Raw genomic sequence first — 25637 nt, forward strand, 5'->3', positions numbered from 1 at the left:
TGCTAGGCGTGAGCGCAGTGCCTCCGTTGTGGAAAAGGAGGCCATCGAGCCACTGAGTGCCCGAAGCTCAAGTCCAGAAAGCGGACAACGAAAGCCCTGGCTAAATCGCCCCAGCCGTCACGCCAAACAACCACAGCCAAAGGTGCCACTGATCTGGAGGAAGCCCTGTATTTCTACACAGAGGTTGAAGAAGATGCAAAAGAGCCGGCAGGAAACGCCAGCCACCTGCCCTGAACGGCGCCCTGGGGCAGGTGGAGGAGGATGAGCATGAGGACGCTATGGTGAGTGCTGATTGCCCCACCCTGGCGGTGAAAGTGAAGCTGGGCTCCCGCACCCGAACCACAGAAGTTTGGGCTCTGGTTGACTCTGGGTGTTCGAGATGCCTCATCCACCCGGATCTAGTGACTGCCCTAGACCTGCCCAGTTTCCCTCTCCAGCAGTCTTTAATCTTTACCCAGCTAGACAGGTCAACAGCGGGAGGGGGTCCAGCAACTCATTTCACTGGGACTGTAGCAATGCAAATGGGCAGCCACAAAGAGGCTTTAAAATTCATCATTGCTCCTGTGGGTGACCCCATGGTAATTCTAGGGATTCCTTGGCTAACTTGGGGAAACCCCTACGTAAACTGGCAGCACCGAACCCTTAGCGATGGGTTTTACCAAGCCCCTCCAGTGGGGAGACCCTTAAGTGGGGGTGGGGAGCCAGGGCTGCAATTGCAGCGCCGTGCCCCAACTTACCGCAGCTTGAAGGGCTGCCGGACCGCTACCGAGACTTTGCAGACGTTTTTGGGGAAATGGAGGCAGACCAGCTACCATCCCATGGGTAGTAAAACTGACTGTGCAATCGAGTTGCTCCCCAACACGCAGTTGCCTAAACCGAAAATTTACCCAATGACCAAGAAAGAACTAGAGGCATTGCATGAGTTCATCGACAGAAACCTGGCACGTGGATTCATTGAAACTGCCAATTCCCCAGTGGGTGCGCCTGTGCTCTTCCGGGAAAAGAAAGACGGCACCCTCAGACTCTGTATGGACTATTGGGGGTTAAATTTAGTCTCCCTATGTAACAAATATCCTTTGCCCCTAATGAAAGACATGTTAGCCCACCTATCAAAAGGGAGAATTTTCTCTACACTCGACCTCCGTGAAGCCTACTTTCGCATACGCATCCGGGCTGGAGACCAGTGGAAAACTGCTTTTAATTGCCCATTGGAGCAATTCAACTGCTTCCAGTACAAGGTCCTCCCGTTTGGCTTAGCCGGCGCGCCTGGAGTTTTCATGCAACTGATTAATGAAGTGTTACATGATCACTTATTTAAGGGGGTCCTGGTCTATTTAGACAATGTATTGATCTACACTGAAACCGAGGAGGAGCATGAATGCCTTCTTAGGCAGGTGTTAGAAAAACTGAGGGCAGCCAAGCTGTATGCCAAACTGTCCAAATGTGAATTTCACAAAACCCAACTAGACTATTTGGGCTATCGGGTCTCTGACAAGGGGATCGAGATGGACCCTGAGAAAATTAGGGCCATCTTAAATTGGGAACGCCCTCGCACCCGACACCAGCTACAAAGTTTTCTGGGGTTCAGCAACTATTATCGCCAGTTCATCCAGGGGTTTGCTGAAATTGCCTTGCCCCTTACCGACCTGCTTCGCACGAAAGGGTTGGGGGAAACACGTAAGGTAAAACACCCCGGGGCAGTGTTGAATTGGACTCCAGAATGCCAGGCTGCATTTGAGAAACTAAAGACTTTCTTTACTGTGGAACCCATTCTGTGGCACCCTGATCCTGAACGCCCCTTTGTTGTCCAAGTAGACGCCTCTGACTTTTCTATTGGGGCTATATTGCTGCAAAAGGACTCTGACGACATCCTGAAACCCTGTGCTTATCTGTCCAGGAAATTTTCTGAGACTGAGCGCCGGTGGCATGTTTGGGAAAAGGAGGCTTTTGCTGTCAAAGCTGCTTTAGAAACTTGGCGCCACCTCCTTGAGGGGGCTGCCTAGCCGTTCGAGGTTTGGATGGACCACAGAAATTTGGAGGCTCTTTGCACCCCCCGCCGCCTGAGCCCCAAACAAATTTGCTGGGCTCAATTTTTCAGTCGGTTTAACTTCCAACTGAAGTTCATACCCGGCAAGAAAAACCTCCTCGCGGAGGCTTTGTCCCGCTTGCTGCAAGACTTTGACCACACCCCTCAAGTAATTGGTACTGTTCTCTCTTCACCACAATTGGGACTGGCTGCTCTCACCTGAAGCCAAACCCGTGCTCCACCTACCCAGAGCACCACCCCAACCCCGCCCCGCAAGCAGCCGCTCCCTTGTCAATTACAATCAGACTTTCTACAAGCAGTGAAATCTGACACTTGGTTGCTGGCTAGTCGAGACAAAGTATCCTTTAAGGATGATCTCGCATGGCTCGGCCACCGCCTTTATGTGCCTGAAACTTTACGAGCTTCAGTATTACAACGATCCCATGATGATAAACTGGCGGGCCATTTCGGGTTCGTCAAAACCCTGCATTTGGTGCGCCGCCAATTCTGGTGGCCCTCGCTACGGCGGGATGTCAAGACTATGTTGCCTCTTGCCCTGTCTGTGCCATGTCCAAACGAAAGGTGGGAAAACCACAGGGTCTTCTCCAACCTGTTGCTAACCCATCTCGTCCCTGGGCTGAGATCTCTATGGACTTTATCGTTGACCTCCCACCCAGTCAAAAGAAAACCGTCATTTGGGTGGTCAAGGACTTTTTCTCCAAACAAGCCCATTTTATTCCATGCGCCTCCTTGCTGTCTGCTCAGCAGCTGGCTCACCTCTTTCTATGCCACATCTACCGTCTCCACGGCTGCCCCTCCCGTTTGGTGACCGACCGTGGGACACAGCTTACCTCCCAATTTTGGCGGGCTTTTTAAAAACTCATTGGCACCGAACAGGCGTTGTCAACGGCATCGCATCTGGAGACGGACGAATCTACTGAGATTCTTAACTCCACCCTGGAGCAATTTCTTCGCTCCTACACCAACTACCATCAGGACAACTGGGTTGAACTTCTGCCCTTTGCAGAAGTTGCTTACAACAACACCGTTCACCAGAGCACTGGGCAGACCCCTTTTTGGGTTGGTTTCGGACAGGACTTTGTTCCCATTCCTCAATTACCTCAACCCCCCCCCCCTTGCTCAGGTTATGATTGGGCTGCGCAGCTGGCTGACTCCTGGCCGATCATCCGGCAGGCTCTAGACGATGCCCAGGCTTCCTACAAACGTCACGCTGACAAATGCCGTTCTCCCCAACACACCTTTAAGGTTGGGGATCTGGTTTACCTCTCCACAAAGTTTATCAAATCCCCTCAGCCTTCAAAGAAGCTTGCCCCTAAATTCATTGGGCCGTTCCCCATTGTGGCTCTTATCAATCCTGTTACTGTCAAACTAGAGTTGCCTCACAATTTAAGATGTTTGTACCCTGTTTTCCATTGCAGCTTGCTCAAACCGGCTCACTCCTCCGCTCACTGGCAAGTCCCTAACCTCCCCCACCTCCGCCAATCATGACTGATGGCCAGCAACATTTTGAAATCAAGGAGATCATCAACTCCCACAAGCTGTGCAACTCCCTGCAGTACCTAGTTCGCTGGAAGCACTTCCCCCACCCTGAGTGGGTGCCTGCTCGACACGTCAATGCTCCTGATTTAGTTCGCCACTTTCACCTAGTTTATCCTTTCAAGCCTGCGGCTTGACTGTACCTTTCACCATTGTTAATTTTGCTTTGCTTTGCTTTCTTTTGGGGGGGCGGTATGTCAGGTTCTCTGTTGCAGTGTTTGATCTACATCGTATTGTTTCGCATGCCATGGTGCTGACGCGCGTTCCGGTTGGGAGGGAGCTGCTGGGGGACCTTGTACCAGGCTGTCTATCTGTTTTCTTGGGGATGGAATGTGTTTGGGTTATCGTTGGTGTTCAAGGTCTTTTTACCCATTGATTAGCAGAACTCGTTAGGGGCACCTGGGTTGGGGAACTTGAAACGGTTGTATGGGGGAAGGGCTTACATTCGCACCGAGGGTTTTTAGTTTGTATTTGGTGCGCTTCTGCTCATTCTCAGCTTCCTTTGTTTTGTTGTTTATTCGTTTAGTCGCTTCTGACTCTTCGTGACTTCATGGACTAGCCCACGCCAGAGCTTCCTGTCGGTCGTCAACACCCCCAGCTCCCCCAGGGATGAGTCCGTCACCTCTAGAATGTCATCCATCCACCTTGCCCTTGGTCGGCCCCTCTTCCTTTTGCCTTCCACTCTCCCTAGCATCAGCATCTTCTCCAGGGTGTCCTGTCTTCTCATTATGTGGCCAAAGTATTTCAGTTTTGCCTTTAATATCATTCCCTCAAGTGAGCAGTCTGGCTTTATTTCCTGGAGGATGGACTGGTTTGATCTTCTTGCAGTCCAAGGCACTCTCAGAATTTTCCTCCAACACCACAGTTCAAAAGCATCGATCTTCCTTCGCTCAGCCTTCCTTATGGTCCAGCTCTCACAGCCATATGTTACTACAGGGAACACCATTGCATTAACTATGCGGGCCTTTGTTGTCAGTGTGATGTCTCTGCTCTTAACTATTTTATCGAGATTTGTCATTGCTCTTCTCCCAAGGATTAAGCGTCTTCTGATTTCCTGACTGCAGTCAGCATCTGCAGTAATCTTTGCACCTAGGAATACAAAGTCTTTCACTGCTTCTACATTTTCTCCCTCTATTTGCCAGTTATCAATCAAGCTGGTTGCCATAATCTTGGTTTTTTTGAGGTTTAGCTGCAAGCCAGCTTTTGCACTTTCTTCTTTCACCTTCATCATAAGGCTCCTCAGTTCCTCTTCGCTTTCAGCCATCAAAGTGGTATCATCTGCATATCTGAGATTGTTAATGTTTCTTCCAGCGATTTTAACTCCAGCCTTGGATTCCTCAAGCCCATCTTGTCGCATGATGTGTTCTGCATACAAGTTGAATAGGTAGGGTGAGAGTATACAGCCCTGCCATACTCCTTTCCCAATCTTAAACCAGTTCGTTGTTCCGTGGTCTGTTCTTACTGTTGCTACTTGGTCATTATACAGATTCCTCAGGAGGCATACAAGATGACTTGGTATCCCCATACCGCTAAGAACTTGCCACAATTTGTTATGGTCCACACAGTCAAAGGCTTTAGAATAGTCAATAAAACAGAAATAGATGTTTTTCTGAAACTCCCTGGCTTTTTCCATTATCCAGCGGATATTGGCAATTTGGTCTCTAGTTCCTCTGCCTTTTCTAAACCCAGCTTGTACATCTGGCAATTCTTGCTCCATGAACTGCTGAAGTCTACCTTGAAGGATCTTGAGCATTACCTTACTGGCATGTGAAATGAGTGCCACTGTTCGATAGTTTGAACATTCTTTAGTGTTTCCCTTTTTTGGTATGGGGATATAAGTTGATTTTTTCCAATCTGATGGCCATTCTTGTGTTTTCCAAATTTGCTGGCATATAGCACGCATTACCTTGACAGCATCATCTTGCAAGATTTTGAACAGTTCAGCTGGGATGCCGTCGTCTCCTGCTGCCTTGTTATTAGCAATGCTTCTTAAGGCCCACTCAATCTCACTCTTCAGGATGTCTGGCTCTAGCTCACTGACCACACCGTCAAAGCTATCCCCGATATTGTTATCCTTCCTATACAGGTCTTCTGTATATTCTTGCCACCTTTTCTTGATCTCTTCTTCTTCTGTTAGGTCCTTGCCATCTTTGTTTTTGATCATACCCATTTTTGCCTGGAATTTACCTCCAATGTTTCTAATTTTCTGGAAGAGGTCTCTTGTCCTTCCTATTCTATTGTCTTCTTCCACTTCTGCGCATTGCTTGTTTAAAAATAATTCCTTATCTCTTCTGGCTGACCTCTGGAATTTTGCATTTAATTGGGCATATCTCCCCCTATCACTGTTGCCTTTTGCTTTCCTTCTTTCTTGGGCTACTTCTAGTGTCTCAGCAGACAGCCATTTTGCCTTCTTGGTTTTCTCTCTCTTTGGGATGTATTTTGTTGCCGCCTCCTGAACAATGCTGCCAACTTCTGTCCAGAGTTCTTCCGAGACCCTATCTACTAAGTCCAGTCCCTTAAATCTATTCTTCACCTCCACTGCATATTCCTTAGGAATATTAGTGAGCTCATATCTAGCTGATCTGTGGGTCTTCCCTAATCTCTTTAGTCTGATCCTAAATTGTGCAAGAAGAAGTTCGTGATCGGAGCTACAGTCAGCTCCAGGCCTTGTTTTTACCGACTGTACAGATGTCCGCCACCTTTGGCTGCAAAGGATGTAGTCAATCTGATTTCGGTGTTGTCCATCTGGTGAAGTCCATGTATAAAGCCGTCTCTTAGGTTGTTGGAAGAGAGTGTTTGTTATGCAGAGTGAATTGTCTTGGCAAAATTCTATCAGCCTATGTCCTGCTTCATTTTGTTCTCCCAGGCCATACTTACCTGTAATTCGAGGTGTCATTTGACTGCCCACCTTAGCATTCCAGTCTCCTGTGATGAAAATAACATCTCTTTTAGGCGTGTTGTCCAGTAGGTGCTGCAGATCCTCATAGAACTGCTCTACTTCAGCTTCTTCAGCATTTGTGGTTGGGGCATATATTTGGATCACTGTGATGTTAGATGGCTTGCCCTGAATTCGAATTGAGATCATTCTGTCGTTTTTTGGGTTGTATCCAAGTACTGCTTTAGCCACTTTACTATTAATTATGAAGGCTACTCCATTTCTTCTGTGGTCCTCTTGTCCACAGTAGTAGATTTGGTGGTCATTTGATGTGGAGTGGCCCATTCTAGTCCATTTCAGTTCACTGACGCCCAAAATCTTTAATCTTGACATCTCACCAATAACCACATCCAATTTGCCCTGGCTCATAGATCTTACATTCCAGGTTCCAATGGTGTGTTGATCCTTAGAACATCGGATTCGCCGTTCACCACCAGCACCGTTGGCCGCTAGCCGTCCTTTCGGCTTTGAGCTAGCTGCGTCATCACGTCTGGGGCTAGTTGAACTCATCCTCTGTTCCTCCCCAGTAGCATTTAGACCATCTTCCGACCTGGGGGTCTCACCTTCCGATGGTATACCGACATATCTCTGGTTGTACTGATCCATTTAGTTTTCACGGCAAGAATACTGGGGTGGGTTGCCATTACCTTCCCCAGGGATCGCATTTAGTCTGACCTCTCTGTCATGACCTTCCCGTCTTGGGTGGCCCTTCACGGTTTAGCTCATGGCATCATTGAGGTGCTCAAGCTCCAGCACCACGACAAGGTAACGATCCTTTGCTGAAGAGCTTCCTTTGTACTTGCACACTATTCTTAAATAAACCAGATTTGAATCAAGCCCTTGCTTGTGAGTCTGAGTGTGTTTTAGGATAGGCAACCATTACAATGTCACCATATAGCATGATGTACAAATAAAGCACTAGGTCTTAAACTGACCTGGCTTAGTATGTTGTATGGACACAGCCATTGCATTTTGTTGTATGAACTCAGCTATTGTGGTTTCTTCTGAAAACCATAGTTCAACCAACTAACCATTATTTAGTGCTATGTGTAAACGTAGCCTGAGAAACAAGCTTAGTAGTAGATAGTCACTGTTGGTTGCCTCCTGTGTTCTTTCATGAAGATGTATTTGTTTCAATGGCTTGCTTGAGCCCAGGAGCTGGTAGAATGTGGGAAGTTTGTGCCAAGGGAGGACAGACCATCCACAAGCCCAGTGATGCAAAAGACAAGACCACCTCCCTCAGGTGTCAAATGATCTAGTGCAGAACCAGGAAAAAGCCCTTTCAGCTTTCAGGTTATATTTATATCAACTGTCAAGCAACAAGAATCTACACTACACTCAATATTTACAACAAAACTCTGCCCACTTATAGAAACAATCCCCTACCCATTAAGTTTACTCTGCTTTGGGGAAGTTTCTGGAGTAGGGTAGATTCACAATCTTTCCCTTTCACCCACCCAGGAAATATCTCAGAAATCCCTTTCTACAATTGGGACTGGTATACCAAGAAAGTTATAACTGCCTTCTCCAGTTGTCCATTAATGCCAACTAGCATAATTATGGTGGCTTTGGATGATGGAAGCCCTACTCCAACACATAGGAAAGACAGTAGGTTGGGAGATTGGTGCATAGGATTGTGCTCTCCATCTGTCATTGATGTGAAAATTTAGATAACTTCCAGCTGTGTTTCCCTCAAAGCCAAATGCAGAGAACTGTTGTCAAGAATGATGATCAGTGTCTAATTGTCATAGGCCAAAGGCCCAAGTCACTTATTTCTTAGGATCAAAACTGAGGATGAATTTACAGAATGTTCCCTACATAAGCTAAAGAAAGCTTTGTTTGTCCAAAGATTGGATAAAAGCACCTCCTTGTGGTGAAACTATAAACCTGAGGCTGTGATCCTGACTGACTATAGAATTACAGGTAGTCCTCACTTAACAACCATTCGTTTAGTGATGATTTGGTTTTACAATGGTGCTGAAAAAAATGACTTATGACCGGTCCTCACACTTACAACCATTGTAGCATCCCCACAGTCACGTGATCACTATTTGGGCACTTGGCAACTGATTCGCATTAATGACCAATGCAGCATCCAGTGGTCTCATGATTGCCATTTTTGACCTTCCCAGCCAGCTTCTGGCAAGCAAAATCAATGGGGAATGACGTGATTTGCTTAATGACCATGTGGTTTGCTTAATGCCCATGGTGATCCACTTAACAACCGCTGCAAAAAAGGTTGTAAAATTGGGTAAGATTCACTTAATGACCACTTCAGCAACCAATTTCCAGTCCCAATTGTGGTTGTTAAGCAAGGACTACCTGTATTTACTTGTACAAACCCAGTACCATCATTTTACTTGTCTTATTTACAGTGAAGAAGTAAGTAGGTCTCAGCTCTGGGTGCTCACAATTAAAAGTGCAGCACTGGGGAAATGACAGACAAAGGAAAGTGTAGTGGGGGTCAATAGGAGAATGTATGAATATCTGTTACATTTCCTACTGTCTCTGGATCCATTGGGAATCCAGTGTGAAGGAGAACACTGATGAAAAAGAATTAAGGACTGTTCATGTCCTCTGAGCAGAAACAGTCCAATAAAAACTGTAGACATGAAAAGAAAGACTAGCAGAGTGCATTATTTAAATGCACTCCAAAAGCAGAGCAGTTACACATTCAGCATGTGGTGTGTGGCAACTCTGCATGATGGGAGCCTAGAAGGAAAAACATACCCTAAGTTAGAGGCATTGGGGATGTTTAGCCTAGAGAAGTCTGTGGAAAGGCACAATAGCCTTCTTCAAGTAGCTGAACGGCTGTCATGTAGAATATCGGGCAGAATACTCAAAAGTGTTCCAGAAGACCAGAAATAATGGGTTTAAGTTAGAGGGAAGTCCATTTCAGTAGGACACCAGGAAAAATGTCCTAATAATAAGATCTGTGCCACTATGGAACATCATTAACATGCTTCCAACTGTGAAGTGCTGGAGGTAAAGATTTGATTCTTCCTCTTGCGGATAAAAAAAGCAAACTGACAAAAAGAGACATAGACTCTGCTATGAATAAGAAATGCACAGCAGTTCTCCCAAAAACGGATTCATAATCACTGTTAGATATAAAAAATAGAATCAAGGAAGCAAAAACATAAAAACAACATAAACATCCTATAAGGAAGCCAGCAATAGGTTGGAATATGTACTTCAACAGCTACTGTATATTGGGTAAAAGGATAGCCTTGTACAGAGCATCGGCTCCAGAGTTAAGGATGTGTAGTTACTAACTCTTGCACTGCACAAAATGCATTCGTCCTCTATTTAACCACTTAGAAACACTGGATGCCTTGTCAGACTATGGCCTGGTTCAGATATCACTTTATGCCATGGCTTACTTTGATCATGGTATATTGCCTAAGCCTCAGTGGCTGGGTCTATATATAATTCCAAGCTATACATCATGATTTACAAACCATAGTGGTGTTCACACAACAAAGGCAAAACCTAGGAAAACACACTATGGCTCAGTGTAATGTGTGAATGTAGCCCATGCATCAGAGCAGGAGCAGGCAACTACATGCAGCCCCTAGCCTAATTTCTATAGCCCCCCAAGCCCTCAAATATAGCATGGAAATTTAGTGGCAGGTTGCTTTAATGGTGTGCTTATGTGAGAATGAAATATGTGTGTTAAACTGCTTTGAAGTTTACCATAATCTCCCAGCTCCTGGCCCCAACTGAAAAGAAAAAGGCTGAAATAATCTGCCCAAGGAGGTCATTTTGACCCAGCCTCCTATTCTGTGGACAGACATAAAGGTCCTCTTTGAGCATGCAAACGTGAACTTAGCTGAAGATTCAGGGGTGTGGCTTGGTCAGAGAAGTGACTTGATTGTAGATGCCTTGCCTCAAAGAGACTAAAAGTAGGACTTTCTGCACAGAAAGAGGATGCTCTGCCAATAAGCCTTTATGGAAGCTGGCTCATCCAGCCAGCTAGTTTAATATACTTTCCTCCAGTTACTTAAGAAACACTGTGTTTTTTCTCCCCTTTGTACTGGAAATGGTTTTTGGACCCAAGCTGCCTTTTTTTTTTTTTTTCCTTTCTGGTCAGGTCACTAAACTTAACAGAGTTATCACTACCACGAGGATCAGCCTCCATTGCTGCTCCCTGCATCAGCAGGACAACAGAACTATAATGATATACAAGGCTCCCCCCCCCCTTTGTTGTATTTCTTCACTTGTTTGTAATAGCACTTTTTAATGTTTTTTTTCCTGATATTGTATGTACCTTGATATTATGATTTTTGTGTTTTTGTGTTGTTGTTAATTAAAAAGCAATTTAAAAAAAACCAGGACAATGTTGAAGAATGATCTTTCTGGTGTCCATCATCATGTAGTTCATAAGGAGTATGTTGGTGGTGTCCAGTTGTGTGGACAATCCAGTAGGGAAAATGGTGGATGGAGAATGGGAAAATAGCACTGGAGAAGGCAGCCCCTCAAGTTATACAAAGAGTAGCTAGCAGCAGCCAGTATAAGGACTGACAGCAGAATCACCATGAGCTTCAACTTCCACCATTGCTCTCAAAGCATGGAGCAGCCAGCAGTGGTATTTGTGGTAGTCCCGCTGTTGATCCCCATACTTCTCCTACTGCTGAAGTTGGCATAAAAACAGATACTGTGATCTGTTGATCACACCACACAATGATCAGCACCACACAACTCTTTTCCAGTGAATCTTTGTGTAAACTTTTGTACCAAGTTCCCATTGTTTGTTAAAAGTTTTTTTTGGTACGAAGGGTGATCTTTCTCAAGAATACTGAACACATGTTGAATCAGGTGTAGTGCAGGTTGTTGTAGCCAGTTGCCACATCAGGCCACCATTACTAATAAAAATGGACATGGAGAGCAAAATCTAGTGCTTGGAAGGGACAGACACACTGCTTCTGAGAACAGCCAATAGATGAGTAGATGACAGCCTCTGACTGTGTCGTCATAGCGCTCTCTGATAAAGCACAACTGATTGTGCATGTAGTAAGACTTTGTGTTGGGAGAAGCTGGAAAACACAATTTTCACCTTAAATCAGATGAAGGTAGGTAGCCTCAGCTACGGGAGGATATATCCTTAGTGAGGCATCTTTGAGGAACTAGTGGAAGGACATATGGATGTACCTTATAAGAATGTGGCTATTTCTATTGCAGCATTCCTCTTTTTCACTCTAGGACTTTGTTCATACACACGTGGCTTGTTTCATTTTGACATCATGTGCTGTATGAACCCAACCACTAAGACATGGGAGTCATTTTCACGGCTGAAAGTGCTGTGTTAGTTCTGGTAACTGTGGCTTATTCAACCAATCATGGCTAAACAAACCAAGGTGCAATATACGAACTGAGGCAACCTTTTGCTTCTTTTGGACCACTTAGCCCAATGCCCTCCAGATATAACGCAACCACATATTTTCTGATGAAAGTGTAGCATGTATTGAACATGGCAGATCAGGGTTGCAAGACAGAAGAATACCTGTTAGATAGAGCACATGCTTTTGAGATAGAAGATCCCAATGCTCAATCCATGAAATGGGCAGGTAGCACAGAGGGGTCCAGAGACCCTGGAGAACATCTCTCAGTCTAGACAAGCTTATGCTAGATTGACGGATTGTCTAACTACATCTCTACATTGTGCTAAGCTAAAATCAAAGACCACATTATGGCTCAGTGTGATTTGCAGAGCTATCATATTTGCAGAAATCCAAAGGATCACCAGACAGCAGCAGAGAGATACAGAAAATATCAGCCTTTGCAGTCTTCTAGTGGTTTTGTAGTCCAGATTTTTTGTAGTCCAGATACAGCAGCCCTAGCAAGATAGAAATTTGTCCATTATGTTTGGCAGAGTATTCGCTGAGTGAATAACCGAGCCAATTGTGGCTTAGTCAATAAATCATGTACTCTATAAGCAAATCATGTATGAACCCATTCACTCAATGTAAAGGCCATCACATGCATCCAGAAAACAGCTTCAAGACAGGTAGGAGAGGCAAATCTAAAGGCAGCAATTCTCAGGGCACAGATGATGGTTTAATAAACAGTAAGCAACCACTCAGCTTCAAGGCCATGAGGCACTAGGTCTGAAATGCCTTAGAGCAGAAGAAGGAATCCACATCATCATTCTGACACAGGGCCATATGCTGTGTTATACAGCTTCATTGTATCCAAGCAAGGTCCTTGTCTAACTCTGCCTATGAGGCTTTAGCCAAGTTCAAGCCTTTTATTTATTTCTATTTCAAATTTCATCACTGCCCATCTTGCACGAAGTGCCTCTGTATTGCCTTGAAGCTCTGCTGTGCCAACTTGGAAATACAGGGATTTCTTCTTCTCATTATGTTCTTGTCTTCTCCTCTCTGGCTCTCATTTCCCAATAGTCCCATCTGACAAATGGCGCTCCAATGTAACCATTCCAATTTTGACACCCTACTGATTGGGTTCCCAGATTTCTTGGCATGATGTTGCAGTCCCAACCCATCTACATACATCTCAGAAGCAGCATGGAAGGCCCGAGGTTCATGAAAAGAAAAATGGCTTCTTGATACCTCTGAAGGTGTAGCTTTAAAAGATCATAAAACCATCAACTTTATTATTACTTTTAAAAAGTAAAATTAGTTTATTTGGTTGTTGCCTGCTTTAATTCACAGAATATAGACTTCACAAAAGATACAACTGCTCTTTATTAATAACCTTCCCCCCACCCCAAAATCTGTCATTACAATTAAGTCATTTATGAGTTCTAGATGATAATATGTATTACTTTGGCCTGTCCCTCCCTGGTGGAACAGCCATCTGCACCTCAGAGGGCCCTCCCTACCAGAAAAGCTGACCCTAATCTGTCATATGTAAATTGTGAAACTAAAAAAAAGCTATTGTGGCTTTTGGTTATGTTTATCTGCACTCCAAGATTAAGTGAAAGACAAAGAACCTTGTGATATTTTAAGAAGCCTTTAAAAGAAGTCTCTTGTTTTTGCTGTAAAAAACCAACACAGCCATCCTTCTGAAAACCAAGCGTGAGTGGTGCTCCATTGGACAGACATGTGGTCGGCTCCTAACTCTACCTCCAGAAATAAGAGTTGAAGCGGGGTTGGCAACTCCCCTTTTTTGCCTTGCTGTTGTCATATATTTTAAAATCATTTCAAGCAGCCAGTACTATAATAAGCAGCTGTATAGTAAGCATATTGTTCACAGGATTTTAGAAACAGGAAAGGACACCAGGAAGGAGTAGACCTCATCTGGCTATAATCTACAAATAATCTTCCATTTCATTAGATTTTTTTAAAAAAATTATCTTACTTTAATGTGTTATATTTGTCCAAAAGTCAGAAGATCTTCCATCTGGCATTGTTCCGTGACCTTCTCCCTCGAATTCTTTGCTGTTTCTCTCAAATCCTTTTTTGTGGATTTGTCACTTGCTTTTTGGAAACATACTTGCAGATCTATGTTTTCTGTGTTGCTCTCCTATTATTTTTACCCAGATAATTCAGAGGACTGTACCTTCTTTTACTTTTTCTGCTGCTCTTAAAGATCCTTTCCAGAAAGTAGATTATCTTATTTCTGCTTCTCATTCTGGAGAAGACTTGTGGACTATCCCACTATTTGGAAATAACTCAATATCCTTGTCATAGTAAACCTGACTATATAATTGTCATGGATGTTGATTTGTGACAAGAATCTTAAACATCATTTTATGACTGAAGCCAGCACAGGGCTGCTACATCCCAGGAACAAAGAAACACACATATATCTGCTGGATATTGTTGCTTGGATACAGCACCTATGATGCCAGCCTAGGTAGATGTGCTCTAAACCTTAGCTAGTACTTTCCCTATGGATCATAACTTCCCCTTTTACCATCTTTTTTAGTTTTCCAACTTGCTCCCTCAAGCACTGATTTAGCTAAACTGAAGATTTCAATACCACCAACGGAATGCTCTGCTATATAAAAACTTGAAATCCCAAGTGTTTAGCAATCTCTTTCTCTTCAGACAGCATCTCCCATTCTACACATGCGCCTGTCCTGCTGAATCTCAAGGGATTAGCCAAAGGTTAGTGATGGGAAAGGACACCTGCATTATTGGCATTATCCCAGTACTTGAAAGGAAGCCTAGATCTCCATTACCTTATCTTTTTCGCATCTGAGGACTCTTGTGAACAAAAAGCCACATTGTTTGGGTGTTCTTTTTTCCCCAGATGTGAAAATGCCCCATCAAAACTTTTACTGGAGCAAGCATTAATGTATAGTAAGTAGCCCCAAAGACATAACTTTGAACGTCCACTGTTTACCAAAATGTCAGAATGTAGGTATTCAAAGCAGAAGATCTTAATCTATTATGGTCTTAGCTGATGCCTTGCTATACAACTTTCTCTGCCCCAGTTACTGCAGATGTTCTCCTCAGATTTTCTTTGACTTTAATAAATTCTGGTGCATTCTCTTCTTGCTTCTTGTCTTCCGTTTCCAACTGATAAAGACAGAAGAAACAAATAAGTAAATAGTAGATTTTTTTGTACATTCTGTTAATCCTAACAATTTCAATTAGTTACAGGAAATGGCAGACCAGACAAAACTTTTATGGGAATTTAATGTGATGTGTCACTCAGTGAGGATATAGACAACTAGCCTTAAGTGTTGCCATCTGCCTCCACCTGCATCCAGCCACTGAACCAAACACATTTTATGTTATTCAGAGTTTAGAACCTAAAGGGTTATTTGAATTCTCAACTCTGTATCAGGCAATTAGTAGCACAGAATCCCTCATCAGCTTTCATTTTCAGTCCAATCAGTGCCATAAAGTCACTTCTATTTTCTTGATGCAGCAACCGCTGGAAAGTGGAAGGCAGAGTTCAAAATTTGTCTCTAATTGTGCCCAGTAATAAGGATTCAGAAGTAAACAATCCTCATGCAATTGTGGATGTTTAAATCTCTTTCTGAAGTGCTTTTATAAATCAATTCTTTCCTAGCATTTAATCCTTTTTCCTCTAGAGAGCTACAAAATTAACCCTTAGTTGGGTTTGTTGCATTGGAATATGTTGCTTCTTTTTTTTCTTCCCTTTTCAGCAATCCCATCGATAGTTCCTCATCACAGGTATGCCCCACCCTCTTACCTGCATATAAATCAGTATTTAACTAAGTCAGTGTGTTAAAAACAAAGTTAAATACTTGGTTTTAAAAATGTTACAAATTATTGTAAATAATGAAAATAAGGATAAAGGGAAGAGAACCTCATTATGGCAGCATCTGTCCATGGTGCAAAATAGAGTTGCTGTTTGGTTGTGTTTTATGTTCTGTTAACCAGGAATGGTCTTGTGTGTTATGCAACCCCAGAATGGCCACTATTGTTGATTAACAGAAACTGAAATATGAAGCCAGGCCTGTTTAAGGCCAAAGAGAACATTGGACAAAGAATTTAGTATGTGGAAACTCAAAGACATAGGAGCTTAATTTCACGCTATTTGGCAATTAGGAATCAAAAGAGAAACTTTATTCTGGTATATTATCTCTCTAGTTTTGTAGTTCCCAAGCTCCGAAGAGCCTTTCCTTTGGCCTGTTTTGATGTGTTGCCTTCTAATGCAATGAAGTAGAGATTTGCACAAGTCCCTTATGCCCAAACTCACTCTCCATATCAAATGGAAATGACTGAAATTGTAGGTCATGGGCTGTTACACTGCCTGTTTTAAATAGATATTATTTTTTCATTACTTCCTTTTAACAATCTTCCATGGCAGATCAGATAAATGTTATGTTGCCGCTCTCCTTTCAGATTCTAATGCAGGTTCTAATATTAATATTGACCACAACCCTCACTCAAAGTTGTCAGTTTTGTGTTTGGTTGCTAGTTTTGGCAGAAAGATGGTTACATCTAAACAACCAATTGTGGAGAAATGCTAGACTGTTTATAATGTAAGAATGGAGTGCTATATTTTTATTTTATCCTTCTGGGCTACCTGCAAGGTTGGGAGTCGGGGCAGTGTTGTACAGTGGTTCCACTCCTACCTTGTGAGCAGCTTCAGTCAGTTGTCATTGGGGGCAGTGCCCAAGACCTTAGGAACACCAGTGTGGGATGCCTCAGGGTTTGGTGCTCTCTGGCATTGTTATTTTAACATCTATTTGAAATTACCAGAGGAGGTCATTCAATGCTTTGGGATGGGGTGTCATCAATATAGTCATGACACTGTTATGTATCATCACTCTGGGCTGAGCCAGAAATGCTATGAAAGTCCTGTACGCTGTGAGGATCTGGATGGGGCAAAACAAGCTCAAATTAAATCCTTCCAAGATGGAGCTGCTTATCATCAAGAGTCATCCGGTAAATCTAATAATGTTGACCCTAGAAGTAACTATGGATGGGGTCATGGTTCCCTTCAAAGCTTGGGCTTGTTCAGGGCACTTGGCTCCTGTTTGAACAGCAGGTGGAAGCCATGGCTATGGGAACCCTTGCTCAGCTTCAGCTGTTGTGCCAATTACAGCTCTACCTGGACCAAGATGCTCTGGCATCATAACTCAAAGCTTGATCTCCATTAATCTGGAATACTGCAACTGGATTACATGGGGCTGCCTTTGGAAACAACCTGGAAGGTACAGCTGGCACAAATGTGGCAGCTAGACTTCTGGCAGGACAGCACCATAAACTTAGAATAGCACCGATTCTGAAGTCACTGCAGTGCACTAGTTACCAGTAGGGTTTTTTTGTCCAATTTGAAATGCTGGTTATCACCTTTAAAGCTGGTTGCAGTGCAGCACCAGAATATATTAGCAAATGCCTTCCCAGAACAGGATCTACTCCAATCGGTCTGGTCATCCAGAGAGGGCCTGTTGCAGTTCCCTCTCCTCAACAGATACATGGGGTGTTGACCAGGTGAAAGGCCTGGTCATGGCAGATCTCATCTATGAAGCACTCTTGCTGACTAGGGCAGGCTATACATATTGTAAAAAATAAATTAAATAAATTAAATATAATACCCACCTCAGGAGAACATTTGCATGCATTCTACCTATATTTGTAGAATAGTATTTAATAAAATAATTAAAGACAGTAAGACCCACTTTTCTACTTGTCAGCCCCAGAAGATAGAACAGACCTGAAAATCAACTCCACAGGAAGAGTAGAATTATACTTCACTGAGATAGGCTATAAGAACAGAATCTTGCAAGTCTGGTTGTGCTTTTCCTTCCCTCCCTCTTATACTCCAGTGAGTCAGGGAGGGGCCAACCAGAATCTCTTAATACTGCCCCTGTTCCCAGGACTTAGGGAATGCTTTTTGCTTACAGAATGGTTTCTGACTATTTGCTTCAAGGTTCTCTGCGCTACTGGACAAATCTCTGTGTCTTTTAAAGGAGTTCAACATAGTAGAACCACAATTATTTCTACCTGATCAAGCTTCTGTTGCCTCTTCAAGAGCTCCTGTTCAAATGGAGATTTTAATTTCTTTGCCTCTTCTTCTTCTTTCCTCTGTCTCATCAGCTGGTTTCGTCGACGATGCTCCAGGACTCTTTGTAGTTCTGGTTTACTCTCAACTCCCAATCCTCTACAAATGTAGGGTAGACAGTGATTGAATTTTAATGCCAAAAAGATAAATACTGGAGAATAATAACCTAACAGAGCAATATATGGATGTCTGCCCCCCCCAAAATAAATTCCACTGAGTTCCTAGATACATTTCTATCCCCACCCCCACCCCAGTACTGCCACTCATTGGGGAGATGTTCCTTGGAGAGATAAGCAAAACACAATGGGACTATATGCCAAGAGTGTATACTTCTGGTAGTCACACAAGGTGTAAATATCACCCCAGCTGCCCAGCTAAAATAAGACACTGGAGGTGGATGATCATTTTAGTGACAATCATAAAGGCATCATTTCATTCTGCACAGGAGAACGCATGGTAAGCCATTCCCATATTTTACCGAGAAAATCAAATGGATAGACAAAATATAGTGATTGTTGATATAGACCCCTCAGGTTGGGTGGCCCTCAACCTGCTGCTGAGGAAGAGTTGAGGATCTTTCTGAGTACTAATGGTGTTTATGACATGGCTAGATCAAAGCTTTCCAGATGTCTAGTTGCTAATGAAACCATATAGGAAAAAAAATCTGAAGCTGCAAAAATAGGATGATGATGGGAACATGGAACATAAGAAGCATGAACATGGGAAAACTCAGTACTCTGATTGCATCCTCTGTCTTGGTGTTATGCTCTATGTCACCCAGTAGCAGGTCTGTTTTTGATGATACTCCAGGCAAAAAGTGAAAAAAAGGAAGTGAGTGGAAAGACATAAAGAATCAAATATAAAGAAGACCAAACGAATGAGACAGGTACAGCAACTACCCTTAGAATTGACAATGATGATACTAAAGTGGTGGATAGATTCTCCCTTTAAGATAAACAGTAAAGGAACCAGCACTCAACAAATATGCCACAGACGAGCACTTGTAGAGTGGTCATGAAGGTCTTGGAAATTATTCAGATACTGGGATGTGTCTATACCTACTCCATGGAAGCAAAAGTTGGACTTTGCAGAAGTAGGATAGAAAGAATATTGATGCCTTTGAACTTTGGTGTTGGAGAAGACTCTTGAGAATGCCATAGGTAGCCAAGAAAACAACCAAATGGATCATAGAACAAATCAATCCAGAGTTCTCACTTGAGATACAAATGACCAGGGCCAAATGATAATATTTTGGACATACTATGCAAAGACCCAACTCCCTTGAGAAGTTCATAATGCTAGGAAAAGTGGAAGGAAACGGGAGAAAAGAATAATCAGCAGCAAGATGGATGGACTTGATTGTAACAGCAATGAATGCAGTATTGAAAGTCTAAATAGTCCAAGATGAGGACAGGCCATTCTGGAGAAAGATTATCTATCTAGTTGCTAACAACTGACAGCAGAGTCCAACATGGAAGTTGAGGTTCCATGGAACCTCCAGGAAAGCAAACATCAGAATGTGCAAAGTCAAAAGATACACATGAAAAAGAGCTAGGATAAAAGAATGAACTTCTGGAGAACACAAAGACTAGTCAGAATGGTGTGTCAAAAGAGCATCTCTCTTCACCTTCCCCTTTTTTCCATCTACCTATTGTAGATGGTGCAGTAGAAGAAATCCGAAGCCTTGAATTTCCAAATGTCCCCAGAGGTTTTTTTCCCCTATTTAAGCTTGATAATTAGTTGCAAAGAGCAGCTTCATCAAAATGGGTATCAGAGCACTGGAGGACAATGTGAATGTAAATTAACTTGCTACTTTTATTAAACATTATTTTCTCCTCAAAAGCTAAACAAACTAAGATATGAAACTAAATACAGATGAATACAAATGCATAGTGGCCCACCAATTTGATTAAAATATAGAATTAGTAATACTGCCTGATGCAGTGTTGATAATTAAAGGATTGTTCTCACCCCCTTTCTTCCTCAAAGCATATTAAATCATTTATGAATTCCCACACTGTGGAGCAGGGGTTTTCAAACTTTTTCAGGCAGCAGAACCTTAAAAAAAAATCCTGGAACCTCTGAACAAGAGGCAAAGCTCTAGTAAAAGAAAAAAGGCAATGAAATGAAGCGCTGACACTAACTGCTGCCAAAAGGGCTGATTAGGAATCACTGTCCAGAGGGGTGCCCTTGCCCTCTTCACCTGAAACCTTCGGTCTGACCTTGCTTGGGGACAGGGGGAGAAGGCTGGGCTGGGGCAGGATGACTTTGCAGAAAGCACAGCAAAATAAGGACCGTAATTTTTTTCTCAGGTGAGGCATTTTGCTAGGTAAGGATCATGGTTAACATTTTTACTCTTTCAGCTGTACCTCAGAAAAACCATTACTGATGCCCCTGCTGCATTCAAGTGATTTTTCCCCCCTTAGTCTTTCATCAAGCTCCCATGGAACCCTAGGGTTCCATAGAAGGGAGCATGAAAAACCCTGCTGTAGACCCTTTTGAGTCAGATCAAACACTGGACAAGGGAAGATTGCCTTGGTAAAATATATCAAGCAAGGGCACACAGTAGCAATCCACTGAGAGACCACAGGGACAACTGAGGCTTCCCGAAACATGTTTTGAAACACCAATGTTAGGCTTTGGAAAACAGGAAATGGGAGATGTTTTGCTCATGATGAAAACTCATCATGGTTCTAGCTTTCTAACTAGCAAAAACCAGCCCTCTAGGCAGCGTGAAGCAAAGCAGCTTTCAATTTGTTGCCTACCAGGATCACAACATCATTTGTGAACTAGCCTTTGATGAGTTGAATTTTTGACTTCCCTACCTTCCTCTGTCTTAGGAATGCCTTCAGACTTCTCCTTGCATGCTGAGCTGGTTATATTGTCTGGCCTGGGGTTTAGACAGTTATGCTTGATCCTTGGACTGTCTTTTGATCCTGTTACATTAGACCAGTGTTTCTCAACCTCAGCATCTTTAAGATGTGTGGACTTCAACACCTAGAATTCTGGGAGTTGAAGTCCACACATCTTAATGCTGCTGAGGTTGAGAAACACTGCATTAAACTAAGGATACCTGCAAACTACTATTCTGAAGCAGCACCACACACACCATAAACACATATGCTATTTCCCAAAACACAATCCATGCTTAACAAATTGCTATTATCATCTGATTAAATTGTTATTAATCTGTGTCAAAGTTTGGGTCTATTGCTTTATGCTGGCTGTAATTTTAATTGCATTATTTATTTTTACACTGTAGGTTGCCTAAAATTTCATGTAGAAGATGGCATATAAGCATTTCAAATAAACAGATATTTTGAAATAAGGTTGTCAAAGGTCTGAGCAAAAAAAAAAAAAAGAGCAGAAACTTGGCAGGCGAAGGTTTTCTTGTTTCCATTTCATCAGGCAGGCAAATGCATAACCTGATGAATGTTTGTGTATAAATATAACCTGCAAAAGTGAAGGAGTAGCCCAGGCAGGAAAAAAGAACTCAGGTTTCACAAAGCATAGGATCAATCATGTTTCTTAGGATTAATTAAAAGGAAAAAAACCCAGAAAAAAGGTTATTCTGTTCCCTTTTTCCAGCAGGGGGAGTAACATAACCAACAATCTTGTTTGACTTTAGCACAGGAATCTCTGGCATGGCTTCCACCACAGAAGTGCTCAACCTGTTTCTATTTGCTGGAAGAGCTCACCCTTAAGTTCAGCACTGGATGTGAAGTGCTAGATGGCCTTTCCCATTGTTGGCGTGAGTCATACGGGTCAGACGAAAAAGTTGTTCTTCTAAAATGGTTTCAATATTATGAGGGTCAGTCTTGCTATTGGACGACAAGGACAGATCTCTTGGTGCTGTGTAGGACATACCACTGTTAATAGCTGGGTTGACTCTCCTATGTTCTCATGCTCATTGCTTGGTGATTTGATGGATAGCAAAGGAGGGAATCTTCTTGTAATTCTATTGCCAGCAGGTCACGTATTCTTTTCAACCTCTTCTAAGCACATGCAGGACACATTTCTGAAGTCCCACTCCTAATCCTCCCAGTCACAAGGTCCCTTCAACACACAGGGAGCTGTAACCAACTGTAGCTGAATTTTCTGACAATGTCACTCTATTATCCTCAAAGGCTTTCTTGTGGGTTACAACCTGCAAGAAGCCTGCAGAACGGACAGGGACAAGAACTTTCTTGGTGGAGCACCTGCTTTAACTAGTTCCTTCCCTGCAAAGTGCAGATTGGTCCCATTGTGGTTGAGTTTAAGAAGAGACTAAAGGCTCAGTATTACACTCAAGCCTTCCTTCCTTAGGGTTGCTGTTTTTTAACACAGATGTTTTACATTTCGCACTGTGCATGGTTTTGAGTATTGAGCTAATTTATGGATTTTATACTGCAAAGTTTAAGGTATTGTTGAATTTCACTGAAGTTCTTTTTAATTTATTCTGTTAACCACCTCAGGCTGGCTTGCCAAAAGTGGATGGCTTATAAATGTGGCAAATACAAACAGAGGAGTTCAGATATTAAAAGGCCATGTAGAGGATTGGGGAAGAGCCACATAGCCAACCCACAAGCGATTACACCTGATGGTTCTAAATCCACAGGCCGTGCATTTACATTTAGTAAGGATGAGAAAGGATTCTGAATGCAGGCCAGCATATCCATGTCGGATATAAGGACTTATTTCTTATGGCTACATCAGTCTCTGCCTTCAGACAGCCCTCAAAACCTCTTTTATTTCCTTCTGAGTTTTACTGATCATAGAACTGTAGAGTTGGAAGGGACCACAAGGATCATCTAGCCTAACCTTCTACAATAAACCATTCATGGAAGATGGCCGTCCAGCATCTTTTTCAAAAGCCTCCAGAGATGCAGAACCTACAACCTCCACAGGTAGACTATTTGACTGACATCTTATATCAGGACGTTTTTCCTTGTATTTAATCAAAATCTAAGTAGCTGAAACTTATACACATTATTTCTGGTCCTAGTTTTTGTGGCCATGGAGAATAGCTCTTGACCATCTTCTGTATCTTCCTTTCACGTAGCTGACCACAGCTATCACGTCTCCCCTAAGTCTTCTTTTCTTTAGACTGAACATCCCAAATTCCTTCAGCCTGTCTTCATAGTGCATGATGTGCTCCATAATTGTTAATTCCCAATGTTTTTATCTAGATTTTGGATACTTTTATGCTTGTGCTTCAAAATTGTGCAAGCTTCCTTCTAAGTAGCCTTTTCTCGGAGACGCAGAAAATATTAATCATAGTTGTAATTAAGTACAACTGTTATTAAGAAGATGCAGATCAGCAGCCCTCCTTTTAATGTCAGGATGCATTCTGAGTTTTTTTTTAAATCAAACTCCCACCACATCAACCTTCTTTATTAGGTCTGAATGACTCACTCCATATCCGATCTGTCTATCTTTTGCAAAGGAAATTTGTGTTTCATAAAACAAGTAATGCTAGCGGATATGGCTGAGAAATGAACAGGATATTGCCAGATCCTCTCCCTCTTTTTATCTAGATAGCTCTTGATGAGCCTGTCATCTGCCTTTAATCTACAGATATATGCACCTTTCTGTGAGGCTTTGGGAAATCTCAGATCATCTTTGGTATTTTTTTTTTTTTATGCTGCAGGGTACCAAAAAAAGAGGATGAAATGTTATCTGAATCATGAGAGAGCTTTTCCTCCGGGACCAACACAACTAGGAAAATACTTTTTCAATCAGGCAAGATTTTTAAAGTTAAAAAAAAAAAAAAAAACTTCTTCAAAGTTCTATATGGAGCTAGACAACACCAGCACAGATATAGAGTTCACACAAATGTTGGCATATGTACAGTATCTTATATCGTAACGAATGGCTGTGTCTGCACAAAAAAGCTTTCTATGATTAGCTGTATTATGCTTTTCTCAATCCAATATTCGAGGTTCACACAACACATTGAATCATAAACTAACCTCACACAGGCTAAACATAGCTGGAAAGTTTGTGGATCAAGATGATGCACAAAAAACCCAGCATGTGTCTGCTCAACTGCCTTTTCTATTAATGATACAAGAGCCCTGTTGTAGAAATAGGCATGTATTATAAACAATTACATGGTCCTAGCCTTGCTGGGAGCAGATGGTATACAAATTTGATAAATACACAAATAAATGTATATGCATTTTGCCTTGATCTTTTTTTCTGCCAGTTTCTAGAGTGCAAGAGGCAAGCTGTTTTAAAGCCCAAGCAATGGCTTGTTTTCTACATAGTAATTCTCAAGTTTTAAGGCTGCAATTGCAAAATGGTGGATGCATTTGAAACAGGGTTTGCATGTATCTCATTCACAATATGCTTGTTCTGATATGCTATGTGAGGGCTGGTCACCAGCTTCCATTTTACAGAAGGCAAATTGCTGAGACTGGGTGACACCACATTTATTCAAGGTAGAGGTAGAGCTCGGAGAGTCAAAACATAAAACCACCTTTTTGAACCTAAATGAATAAGAAGATCATTCCCTAATCAATCTCCTGCACTGCAGGTACTCAAACACAACACACAACACAGCCACGCCAATAAAGGTAACCTGTTTTGCAAACCTGCCAAGATTTCCTGTATCTCTCTGATTGACCGGTTATGTGCCATCAGGTTAGTATTAGTTCTTAGAGACCACGTAGACAGATTTACTGAAGACTATCTATCACCAACATGGTCCTTTAGGTCTTCTGAAAGTGCATCCATCACTGCTATAATGGAGTCCATCCATCTTGCTGCTGGTTGTCTTCTTTGAAGTATGATAATCTGAGCCTGGTCATTTGAGCCTCAAGTGAGAATTGGGTTGATTGGGTAGAATAAACTGGGTTGACTTGTTCTATGATCCATTGTGTTGATTTCTTTTTGGCTCCCCATGATATTCTCAGGGGTTTTCTCCAACACCAAAATTTAAATATGTCAATATTCTTTCTATCTTACTTCTTCAAAGTCCAACATTGCCTTGCATAGAGTGTCACAGAGAAAACCACAGCCTGTATGATTGCGATATTTGTAGTGTCTGAGTATCTTTTCCAAAGCCTTCCTGGCTATTCTACCAAGTGCTAGTCTGTAGTAGTATATTTCTTGAATGCTGGTTCCTTTATTGTTGATAGCTGATCTTAAAAGGTAGGTGCTATCTACCTCTTGAATACCTTCATGCCAACTCTAAGGCTGTTTGTTGTACCTGTTGTCATTAGTTTGGTCTACTGTATGTATTATTTCAATTTATATAGCCGCCCACCTCAAATATATGACTCTAGATGGCTCACAGCAATTAAAAACAATACAAAAACACAAATATAAAACAGTATAAAACAATATAAAAAACCATATAAAAAACCATATGACAGAGTCTGTAGCCAAGTTATACCAAAACCCATCAACAATAATCAACAGAGTCACTGTACAGACTCTACCACACACCCGCATCCCAAAGCTTGATGGCAAAACCAAATCTTTAGGGCCTTACGGAAGGCCAGGAGGGCTGGGGCCAATCTGATCCCTGGGGGAGGGATGATATTCCAAAGGGCAGGGGCCACAGCAGAAAAGACTGTCTTCCTGGGCCCCGCCACATGGCTCTCCCGAGCAGAGAGGACCCAGATTATGCCTCTTCTGCTAGACCTAACGGGATGGGTAGATGTAATTGGGGACAGGCTGTCC

General features: G+C 42.6%; 1 protein-coding gene across 3 annotated transcripts in view; it reads right to left on the reverse strand.

Annotated features, from left to right (window-relative positions):
- Window positions 1–13133: 13133 nt before the first annotated feature.
- FAM107A (family with sequence similarity 107 member A) overlaps window positions 13134–25637 on the reverse strand; it is a 32269-nt gene continuing 19765 nt past the window's right edge. For all 3 annotated transcript variants that reach the window (XM_063291506.1, XM_063291507.1, XM_063291505.1), the window contains exons 3-4: window positions 17912–18068; window positions 13134–15004 (exon numbers count right to left, since the gene is read on the reverse strand). In XM_063291506.1, coding sequence (XP_063147576.1) covers window positions 14897–15004; window positions 17912–18068 — 265 coding nt within the window. In that variant the 3' untranslated portion in view covers window positions 13134–14896. The remainder of the gene's footprint in view (window positions 15005–17911; window positions 18069–25637) is intronic.

This window comes from Candoia aspera, chromosome 2 (genome assembly GCF_035149785.1).
Source record: "Candoia aspera isolate rCanAsp1 chromosome 2, rCanAsp1.hap2, whole genome shotgun sequence".
Classification (NCBI taxonomy): domain Eukaryota; kingdom Metazoa; phylum Chordata; class Lepidosauria; order Squamata; family Boidae; genus Candoia; species Candoia aspera.